Source organism: Panulirus ornatus, chromosome 33 (assembly GCF_036320965.1).
Source record: "Panulirus ornatus isolate Po-2019 chromosome 33, ASM3632096v1, whole genome shotgun sequence".
Taxonomy (NCBI): Eukaryota; Metazoa; Arthropoda; class Malacostraca; order Decapoda; family Palinuridae; genus Panulirus; species Panulirus ornatus.
Genome location: NC_092256.1, coordinates 18,668,732 through 18,680,654, shown reverse-complemented (window position 1 = coordinate 18,680,654; position 11,923 = coordinate 18,668,732). Strand labels below are relative to the sequence as shown.

General features: G+C 42.6%; 1 protein-coding gene across 1 annotated transcript; it reads right to left on the bottom strand.

Moving 5' to 3' along the window:
* Positions 1 to 1,404: 1,404 nt before the first annotated feature.
* Positions 1,405 to 11,174, bottom strand: LOC139759667 (uncharacterized). The gene is made up of 3 exons (XM_071682072.1): positions 9,998 to 11,174; positions 1,905 to 1,990; positions 1,405 to 1,520 (listed from the first exon to the last, which is right to left on the bottom strand). Exons 1-3 carry the CDS (start codon positions 10,774 to 10,776, stop codon positions 1,405 to 1,407), a joined length of 981 nt encoding a protein of 326 aa, XP_071538173.1. The 5' UTR covers positions 10,777 to 11,174.
* Positions 11,175 to 11,923: the final 749 nt, after the last annotated feature.

Genomic DNA, 11,923 nt, shown 5'->3' with positions numbered 1-11,923 from the left:
GTGGCATTATACTCATTACTAGAGTGAGTTCAGGATTTTTGAATTGGTGGATACAATTTGACACCGACAGTCACAAAAACCCTGACAGTCGAAAGCCTTAAAGCCCAAATGATAAACCAAATCGAACAGGATTTGGCATGTGGATAAACTTACATTAATGTATATAAAAGTACTGCAAGTACTGAAACAGTCATGAAGAGGCTGCACCTTTCTAAAATCATTTGGATCTATATTTACTTTTCATACTCAATTATCGCGAAAGACGACCTCATGTATAATCTGAGGATTACTAATATAAATATTTCCCAGGATGGTCCCGAGTCATATGAAGTATATGATATGGTCCCAGACTCGCTGAATCATAATTTAATGTAAATTATATATACAGATGGCGGGGGAAATCAGGTGGGCCAAATTGCCTCGAGGGAAAAGTACGTGTTGGCGAAAGCCACTCCTTTCCGAAATACAGGACAAGGACAACAGCAGTCTTTCCTGTTCCCTGTTACTCACCCCTTCCCTGTTTCTCACACGGGTACACAACTGTCTCCCTCCACCTCCCTCACGCATACATGTACACGTCCTAACGTAAACTCAAAACTGTCTCTTCCTGCACTCGAAGCCTCGATTATCAGCCTTCTTATCCACCTGCCCCATCATTTACTCGTAAGGAACTGCTCTAGAGCAAAACCTGCTAAACATCCTTGGTTCTTACCTGCTATAAATAAATACACCCACAGCCGCCCGATCCACCTCTTCCTAGCCCAGAGGACTCGACTAATGGGATACACTCGGCCTGCCCTGGGCTCAAGAACGTGCCTATGGGAACAGCTGAATGAATTAGGCTTTTAGTCTTCACGAGACTTGGCCCGGAGAATGAGTGGAGTGGGGTTACTCAGTTGGTTGGAGATTGGGAGGGCTGGTTTAAACCGGGTGTGAGGGAGGGAGATGGGGTTCATTGGCGGCCGTGGACGGTAGGAAGGGGAGGTGTGCAGATGGTTTCATGGCACAAAAATCAGTCGTGCGTAGAACAGCTCTGAGGAGAGAAACTAAATCCAAGTACCATACACACCTGACTCGCTATTGTATGTGTGTCCTCCCGTGTCCCAGCGTTCATATATATATAAATGTGCTGCGCTACACTCGATGACGAGGAGGTGGTTGGCTCTTTTGGAGGGAGAAGTTCTTGAACAAGACTATACACCTTTTCCTCCACTAAGAGTGATACAATTTTGCCAAAGGTAACTTTCCATACGCGGTGTGGCCTTGCGAGGGTGAGTCAGTAATATAGTTCATTTTATCTATCTATCTATCTATCTATCTATCTTTATATATATATTACCCTTCTGACTCTGACTCCCATCTCCCCACATGTACACTTCTCTCTGGCTTGTCCTTTTGAGAGCCTCATTTACCCAACTCTCCAGCATTCTTCCCAAACTCCAGTGCGTAATCTACAAAACGTTCATTTAGTCCTGCAATGGAGTGTTCCCTTAGTTCTGTAATGGAGCGTTCCCTTAGTCCTGCAATGGAACGTTCACTTAGTCCTAAAATGTAGAACGCAAAGTCCATAAGTCACGTCGCACGCTTCCACTGGCTCTGTATTCGCGCTCTCTACCACGCCGAGGTTAAGCTTCATCGAACCCAGGTTCCAATGTCTTCTCATGCTCCTGAACCCAAAGGTCAACATCCTCACCCCTCGCCCGTGATCCTGGTCCAGCACCCACACGTCTCTCACGTCCACCTCCTCCACCCCCCCGACACATCTGATAGATCCACCTGGTCCATCATCCACACCTTTCAAAGGTCTACCTCCTCAAGGAACCCACGCCTCTCGCAGGAGTCCACCTACTCTATCACTCCACACTCCTCACAGCTCCACGTGTGATCCACACACACATTCGCACGATTCCGCACCATCATCAGCTGTTCCAATAGGATGGAACCGCCCGCAACGCGCTCAATTAAACGCATCGGAGAGTTTCCGCGGTCGCTGCAAATGTCAAGGCTCAGAATGTTGCATCACTGTTGGCAAGGAAGGACAAACACAACTCCCCCCCCCCCACGGTAAAGTATTTATGTCGAAGCTTAAGCCTACAGACGGCTATGGCGCTACGCGTTGTGGGAAACGGTTGCACAAGACCCTTTGTGATTCATACGAGGTGCCTTGTCTATGATGCCAAGCTTAGTTCACGTTTTCGTATGATGCTAAGCTTAAATCATATTGGTCTATGATCGTTAGGAGAATCTTCATTATAACTTCTAAAGTCTTTCTGTTCCTTCTCACCAGGTGTAGTTATTTATGTAAGGACAGTCCTTTTTTAATATATTAGGTAAATATAACTGGCGATAAAAATATAAGAAAACGAAAAATCAAATGCCATGGCAATAAGATAAAATACGACAGAATCAGTTAATAGCAATAGGTCGAAAAATTGCTTACGTTCATTTCAAATTTATTCATAAAATTATTCATAGTTTTCTTTTTTCTTCATCAAGGGAGAACTCTACAAGATATGTGACCTTTACTGACCCACATTTCTGACTCCTCTGACAGCCGAGGCCAGGGGGAGCTGAGCCCAACGCTACGCGAGCGGGATAAGAGGAAAATGGTTATCCACAGACCTCCAGGTCGCTAGATAATGGTAGAACCTTTGTCAACAAACTATATTCCACAATCTCTCACCCACTGCAGACACGAATTTGACATAACATATTCACTCTACAGTAAACCCGACAGGCATTAAACAGCTGCCCTTTCTAAGCCAGTCTTAAGAGTCCACCTCAGCAGATATATGACCATCTGAAATCATACTCCCTAGACACACACGAGTTACAATATCTCTCCTTCTCTCTGGACACCACCCAACTTTCCATCATTGCGTGCGTGTGTGTGTGTGTGTGTGTGTGTGTGTGTGTGTGTGTGTGTGTGTGTGTGTGTGTGCATGTGTGTGTGTGTGCAGAAAAAAACGTTTTATAATGCTTAGCAAAATGAATCAAAGCGAAAAAAAAGAAAAGGAATATATATATATATATATATATATATATATATATATATATATATATATATATATATATATATATATATATATATATATTTTTTTTTTTTTTTATTATACTTCGTCGCTGTCTCCATGATATCTTTCTACATCTGACATATCACGATTTGTTAATTAAGATGTGAAAGAAAGGTTAAATGACACCCATTAACAAAACTGCTAACGAAGTGATAACTGGGATTTTTTTTACATGATTTTTAATAACTTGTCTGAATCTGTGCTAAGAAGAAAATCATTGCGAGCTATACGAAAAAAAGCTTGGCAGGGTCAGGACCCGTATTACTGTGGCTACTATAGCGATGATAATGGCGAGGGGTTGGTTGTGGAAGGTGTGGCGTGACGGTAAGGCTGTGTGGTAGAGGTGGTGGTAAAGATGCTGTGGTGGTGGTGGTGGTGACGGTGATGTAAAGAAGGGAGGAGGGAGAAGGTGTCTAGCTGACGGTGAAGGGGCTGAGGAGACGGTGAAGGGGGATGGGGGTGGTGGTGAATGTGAGGGTTGAAGATGAGGGGGGGGGCGAGAGTGAAGGCGAAAGTCACGTGCCCCTTACCCCCTCCACCCAGTGGCCAGGATTTTTCATCGATTACTTCACCAGGAATCCAACTCTGGGAGAAGTAACCATTTTTTTCTATCCATGTGATTAACCTCGGTCGACATAATCATTATGATTTCAACTCTCAGTAAACTATCTTATGGGCGGGTATCTCTCTACCATCATCATCCAGATGCCAGTAATAACACCGTCTCCAGCCACAATTCAGATGGTTAATCAGCTGTCTATAGAGTAAACAGTCTCTTTCTTTTTTCCTTGTAAGATTATCACTGAACCGATTCGAGGCATATCTTTATAACCATGCGTAGCTCTACTTCCTTGCACCAAAGAACAGCCACGTAAATAAACGCTGGAAATCACATTCTGCGACCCCCGTGTCTCATGATGAATGGCGACATCCCGTAGAAATGGAGGGCAGTGTTCATCAACCGTGAGAGAGAATGGATGTATTGCTGGAATGTTAGATCAGCCCAGATCTCCGAGACGTGGGTGAAAAAGAAAAAAGAAGAGGGAGTGGTTACGGAATCTACCGGGAACCTTTCACATACCCGGCTGTAGGTACAACCATCACTCGCATCACATATGTTGCCCTTGGGGAAGAACTCGTACAGAAAAAAGTCGATACGATGTCTGGGGATCCCAGGCAGTTAGAAAGGTGAAGATAGTCGGAAAGATAATGCAGGTCCGCCCGTTCACTTCGCCTGATGCTGAAGACTGGAGGATCTCAACAACTGCTCATGTATTTCGTGCCTATAAAACAGTAAATCGAAGTCAATTAATTGAATTTCTTCCTGTGGCGGAATATACAAGAGCCTTTACTGTGTTTCAGTACACAAATATGGGTGTGTTTTACTCTGACAAAGTGATATTGATGAAGGATGGAGCAAAGGAGTATTCAAGCCTGTGAACTCATAATTTTTCTTGGACCATTTTGCAGTTCCGAGGCTGCGCTACTTTCAGGAGCAGGAAAATGATGGGCTCCTTTGGAGTGAGAAGTTCTTTGACGACCCTGTACTCGTAATGATACAGCCTTGTCATAGGTGACTTCATTTCCTCGCGGCGTAACCTTGTGAAAGCGAAACCCAGAAACAACCAGCCAGCAAATGCACCAGAGATACGCGAAGCGTATCATACAATAGTCCAGAGATGGAAAACATATTCGATTCTATATTCAATAGTGAAGGCATATCTCTGACGTGTGCTGACACACTCGAACGCAATAATCACAGCAAAAAACGACGAGGTATGTAGCGAGGAAAGTCAGTATAAACGATGATGAAAGGTATTTGGAAACATGATCTCACATGAGCGTAAAAGACGATCAGAATGAACGGGGTAATCCTGGGAGGTGGATTCTAGCGGGTGATCTTTCAAGCCTCAGACCCTCATATACAACCAGCTTAAAGGTTCTCATCAGTGTGGTATAATGAAAGTGGTAGCTAAACCTTATACTGCCCTGGGATCACGTACGGGGTCTTTGTATAAGAGCGTGTAAACAGATCATAAAAGGGGTGAGAGGGTAGGGTAACTGACTTGCTTGTCTTAATACTGATTGATTGATGACAGGGTTATGGATACAGGAGCACACTGATATGGAAGCCAAAATCCAAAGTACACGTAAGATTTTAATGGCAATAATAGTTATGTTTTGGAATCTTCGAGGATGTTTATGCCCATAACCTGAAACATATATCATCACTCTTTCAGAATCCATGATGTACCTGAAAAGGTTCAGTGGTGTGAGAACTAATAAACTAATTTTCTATTAGTTACAAATGCCAGACAACTCTTGTTACCACCAGGATGTACTCTGTCCTGTCTTCTTCATTCTAGTGATCAATGTCCACGAAATCTATCAGCACTTTGACTTAATTCATATTATGAATTGTACTTGAAAATAAAATGAACAGAAAACAAGGCAATGAGTATTTCTTTCCAGTCTAAAGTATCTTTTTTTTTATAGATGAAATATAAGTGATAAATACACTTGTGATGTACCTATATAAACGACATGATCTCAAATAAGATAATAAAGCAAGTCAATTTTTGAAGAAATATAACCAAAAATGCAGGGTATTATTCGCGGCAAAAGTATTTTTTCTTTTCTTTTGCAAAACCGGAAGAAAACATATTTGAAAGGCTTCTTTCTTTTAGAAATGACAGAAAATATACGCATTAATGACTCTCAGGTCGAATACATAGCGGTTAATTTGAAAAAGGAAATTACTGTGAGAGATATCACTAGTCATTTCAAAGTTCATTTACAGAACTCAGTGGAACAAAAACTACATTTCGACCCCTGAATCCAATTCACCTTGAAATATATGTCGTACTCTGTTCCTCAACAGAAAATCTGTCCTTTGAAGGAAAATGACAAAAAAAGAAAAAATACACGCAATAGTTCAGGGTAATTCTCTAGCCAAAAAAATGTTCTGTTTCAAAGCTAAAATACGATATAATGAAAGGCTTTCTTATTATATATGCTATTTTGGAATATATGAATGCGTCATAGAGCCGTTAGACAACAAAGAATTATGAACAAGGACTAATTTGGAAATATACAGAGCAAGTTGGTTAAAGGCTTAATCACAACGTTTAATGGATTCAAAACAACATTTGGACAAGAGAAACCTAGTCAGTATTAAAAAGTTACCTCTGAGAATATTGTAAATTTGTTTCTCCAAGAAAAATGGCACAACATTCACGTAATAGCTAACGGTATTTTTTCAAGAGAAAACTTAATAGAAGACTTTTCTTTCTTACCTTAAGTACTGATCCAAAATATCCAGTTATACATCCAAGAGCCACTAGATGGCGAAGAATAAAGAATAGGGAAAAATATGAAAGATGATATGCATGTTACATGAAATATGTTATGCACGTCTGAAAATTATGAAGACCACCGAAAAATGATGTTAAAGATTATTCGGACGGTTGTTATGAATTGACATGGAAGGCCTTTATTGAAGTTCATAGACCCACGGCTCAACTACCCGAGCAGAGAGAGTCAAAGCTCTTATATTGTTTTCAAACCCTTTAAAAACAAAAGAGGAGTATGGGTAGATGTACGAAAACAATGTTGCAGGGATATAACAGGAAATCACTCCGATTTTAGACATGCATTTTGGGGGATGCATAATCCAAAAACCCCTGGAAAATCAGAAAAGAGAAGAATACATGGCTCATTTACGAGATAATGATGTATAGTATACCATAATTTGAACTGATTTGCAACTAACTATTCTATCGCGAAAAAGAAAAATAACTAGTAAGTTAATCATTACAAGAATCCTACCTACAGTAGCCTTCTTCCATCATGTTATCTCAATGAATTCAGAAATGAATATAGGTCACCAGGCGATAAGACCAACATAACATCCGTATTTCTTCACTGATTACAGACTCAGGAGCGGTCATGGAAAGTCCCGGCACTATCTCTTTAAGATATTGGTTTCCCTCCTTAAGATAACGAGCCTCTAGGTCTTCCAATCAATCCAGACATTCTTCAAAATCAAGATATCAAGTTTACAAAGGTCCTCCACCACCCCTTCAAAGCCCATATTTAGTGTTTTACACTCTCAATCATATTAACGTCATGAATATAACAATACTGAACGAGTCAAATGTTGTATAAGGGCGGTGGAAGACATGCATTCCAAATGATAAGAGCTGATAAGAAAACACTCTTAATCCCGATGATAATGGCTAAATGGGATGCAATCTACGGAGCTTCGAAACCTTAATTTTTGTCGAGAAAGACAATTTGATATTTGGAAGAAAGCAAGCCGAGCTTTTCGACCGGAACGTATTTTAGGTACACCCTCCCTTTATGGCTTATCACAGTCGCTTTTATGTACCACTTTAGCACGACGGTTTCAAAGAACTGACCCCTTGGAAAAGCCTAGTCCGTTGACGGCCAGACCAACATATCCAGGAGGAGGACCACCGTTCTCAACCAAGGGGTCATCCCGTTATGATCAGGATTGGACAGTCAAGCTCAAAAGTTTGTCACCCTCCGTAAATCTTCAGTGCAAGGATGGAAAGGAGAATAACGGGAGTACTATTATTTTTCCCCACCTTTTTTTAACTTTTGATATGATATCTCCCCCCCCACATGATCACCGAAGGAAGGTTATATATTGTGGATCGAGCCTTAGCATAGCACGTACCATGAACGCCAATGTGTCTTCCTCGAGTGAAAATCCTCTCCATCTGGGGTTTCTCTGCAATCTTATCTACCTTATACAGTCTGGGCTAAAGAGAGTAAGATCTGATTCTTGATTTTATCTGCAGATCGTACAACGCACAGGGGCTACGATAATGATACAGGATCTAATTATAAGATACTTGTAATATATTGGATCACGATTGCGTCGAGATCAAGGAATGGAAGGAATTCGTTTTCGGTGAATACAGATTATATACAAGTCAACTAAACGGATCTTTTGATGTGTCACATAAATCAACTGAACAGATTTCAGCTCGTAATACTTTAGTTTCCCTTATATGTTTAAGACGTGAACCGTCAACATTAAATTATTGCAGAATGAAGGCTTTACCTCAGCATACCAAGAGCATCGAGCTCAAAACAGGAACACCCTTGAGCATTATACATGGAAATCTAGGAACATATATTCTTGGATATACCTACCTTAAGCACCATTACAGAGACCAGGAAGTTCGAACCTCTCTAACTCAAATAACAGAATCACAATTAATAGAATCATATATACATCTGCCGACGACAGTGGATCATGGTATCAGGCGGGGACTTTGGCCAAAAAGTACCACGGTAATTTATAGCCTCATAAACGTCAACCTGTCATAAGGAGATCACGGAGGAAGAAAAAGGGTAGGATTCCTCACAGAGTGGGTTATTATTCCCTTAATATAGTTTGTGTATGTGTGTGTGTGTGTGTGTATATTTATGACCACATCTTAAACAATAGCTGATCGACGCAGTCTAAACAGACCGTGGTCATTAGTAAAATGTAATAAATCATTGTTATAAAATCGAATTTCACTTGCGTTCATTCTCTGATGGGTGTGCACTGCAAAAAAAGAGCGTGTATAGATTTAAACATAAAGACTACCTTATCGTGTTGCAGATTTTTTTTGAGTGATTTGTGTGACGTAACGCTGACAGCCTCCGAGCCTAAAGCCCAAACAGCCAACTGTCCAGTTAATGCTCGACTTGACCATCACTTGAGATCTTGGATCTGTCATACTGCGAGTCTACTCTTTCCACGAGTCTACTCTTTCCACAACTCACCCTCTCTTCTTTGTCATCCTTCCCGAGAATTCTCCAATAAACCTCTCTCTATTTCTTGAATGCCCAAGACTCATTTGTCCAGTCGATACTCTTTAAATGGTTCCATAGGTTTAATTACAGGCGCTTAAACCTTCATAATAATATAAGTGATGTTTTAGACAGGGAGATTCATACCGTCCGCTCGTTCGTGCACACTGTCACAAAAATGGATAACCTTTCGACCTAGTTTGTCGTGACATATCACATCAAACTTCGATTATGACAGAGCCTTCATAGCCCTCTCATATCGTACGCGTTTCCACCGTTTTCGGTCTTGCAGGATTGATAAAGAAAACAGAAATGTTCACCTAGAGAAGCTGCGAATTAATGCTTTATATACATCTGGGACATTAGTCACCCCCTCCCCACCAATGCGCGTATTTCCAATGGACTGGGAGAGGACTCCAAGTGGAATGCGTTTGACACCAATAGGTTTGAGCGGTTTTGAGGGTTTTCTATGGATTAACTGGGCAGTATTTCGAGGAATTATGGGCCACTGGTTCGAGGCTTTGAGAGAGAGAGAGAGAGAGAGAGAGAGAGAGAGAGAGAGAGAGAGAGAGAGAGAGAGAGAGAGAGAGAGAGAGAGAGAGAGAGAGAGCATTTCCGGGCTTTAAGGGATATTAGACTGAGAGCTCGAGGGACTACTGTTCACGTGGGTTCGCCAGCAGATACTTTTGTTCCCGTCCCAAACTGCAAACACACCGCTGTAAGGGACCTACATGGTCTGTGGGACTTTTAGGTTCAATATAATTCTTTTCCTCCTATGGTTTGATCGACAAGTCTACAAAAAAGGATAAAATTGTTCCTTAACGTAAGGCCAATGTATTAATTCTACTTTTTTTCAGCGCGTTGTATGATTATAGGACACTCTATATCTATATTTCTAAGGAGCACTTATACTTCAGTGTCATATGAGTAAAATCCATCAGCTCAGGATACATGATCAACGTATGTAAAAGACTGGCCACAATCCTCGCTATAAGAAAGGAAGCAGAAGAAGAAAATCCATGGCTTTTGAACAGCTGAGACCATAATCATCAATCAAACTAACAACAACAGAACTTATCTTAATCACTTACTCTTCCAGGATGATGACTAACGACTTGTTTGATATCTTGCGATGAGGAGAAGAAGCTACTTGGTCATGAGACAATGGCTGGCTGAACTGTCGTCTCAGGACAGACCTAGGCTGGTGTCGGATGACGGGGCTTCCTAGGCCAGATCGTAGAAGAACTGGGCTTGCTGTGGGAGTGCGTCCAGTGTTCCAGATTCGAAATGGATTCAGTGGTACGTTGATCACTGATCTTGGACTCTGTGCTGCGTTGATCACTGATCTTGGACTCTGTGCTACGTTGATCAATGATCTTGGACTCTGTGGCATGTTGATCAATGATCTTGGGGAGGCCGGGCTTGCGACAGGCGATTGCTGAACGCCCCCAAGCTGCAACGGTCGTGGCAGCATGCGCTTCATGACGTGTGGGCTCACGCCGTTCCCAAGGGCGCGGCGCATGGCGAGGTTGGGTATATCCTTTGGGTCCACGTTCATAGTAGCGACGTGATAGGGGATGGAAGATGGGTCGCTTAAGTCGTACTGAAAGACGTCCTGTGAAGAGGGAGACTGTCGAAGCATCGGCTGTTCCACTTGTCCCCCTCCCCTTCGCTTATCTACGAGATCGGGTGACCCTTTTCGAATCACTTGTGCTGGCGGTGGTGAATCCACGCACATCCCTTGAGTCGACTCGCCTTCATATGTACGCCCATCGCCAGCGGAGGGTTGGTTTTCAGGAGATGATGCTGTCGCCTCTTCGGCCAAAGTAGACAACGGGTTGGCCACTGACTTCTGAGGAGCTGGAGACATTTGACTTGTCAATGATGTCTGCAAGTCTTCAGTTGGGCAGGTACACAGAGTGACCTGAACCTTGTATACGCCACGATGATGATGATGATGATGATGATGATGATGATGATGATGATGCTCGGTGTATCTCAAGAAATGACAGACAGGGAGGGGAAGAGAGAGAGAGAGAGTTGAGGGGGGCGGGCTTGACAATCCGAGTTCCAGCGTCCAAGTGGGGGAAAGGGTTGTTCCTGCCTCGGTAGACCAACCCACACATGCAATACTACGGTAATAACAGCGGTAGTGTACGTGGAACTATCACGCTGTAATTCATGACAGCAATAAACTATACCACAAAAAGATCAACGCGTTATCTAATCGGGCCGGCTGTCGTCCACGGAGCCCTGATCCATCCTCGCTCAGCGACTGTGCTCCGCTCCACCAATTTTATGGCGACTGATACAACGCTGGCGTTATGTAATTCGTGTCAGGCATCACGACAAAACGTTCTAACGTAATACCTTGTCATTAAAAAAAAAAAGTTTCTTTCCTTCGTTCTCGTCTCCCCCCAGCTATGCAATGACGCTATGAGCTATGTACTTATAACTTATTACTGTTATATTACTGCCGATCTAACGCTCGGGGAAGGCGGCTCACAGACAACCTAGCTGTTCATCCGTCACTTTGAATTACCCGAATGCCCACCAGATAAAACATTCTTGTTCACGGTCACTGATCGCATTCTACGCAAATACTTTATAAGTGCAAAGTGAAGACGAAAGTCTCTTAGAAAACATGCGTAGCTCTTAACTTGAAATCTCATTCAATTTACATAATAGGCAACAGAGATGTTCTTTGAGTGAAATTTTAATACGACCCTCTGATGAGTGAAAAGGATTACTGCCAGTCTAGAGGAAACCACATACACCCACACACACACATACATCTTCCCTGTGGGGAGTCTATGGGAGAAGTGCGTCGTGATACGCACAGTTTAAACCATTCATGTCCCACGCATCTCTCATGTCCGGCTGACGTGGTCACTTCCTGAGGCGGCGGGAGGAGCAGGAGAGAGGAGAAGGAGGTAGGTAGGTAGGTGGGGCGCCAGGGCAGCGGGTCTTGCGTCAGACGACAGCTGGAGTGTAGACGCGGAAGAAGGATCGTCGTC

Bases quoted from the DNA above. Each gene is read 5' to 3' on its own strand.
- LOC139759667 (XM_071682072.1), bottom strand. From the start codon at position 10,776: ATGTCTCCAGCTCCTCAGAAGTCAGTGGCCAACCCGTTGTCTACTTTG. The intron at 1,991-9,997 runs GTAAGTGATTAA...TGACATTTGCAG, and splicing joins TTAGTCATCATCCTGGAAGA to CGACCGCGGAAACTCTCCGA. The intron at 1,521-1,904 runs GTGCGAATGTGT...GTTCCATTGCAG, and splicing joins GCTGATGATGGTGCGGAATC to GACTAAGGGAACGCTCCATT.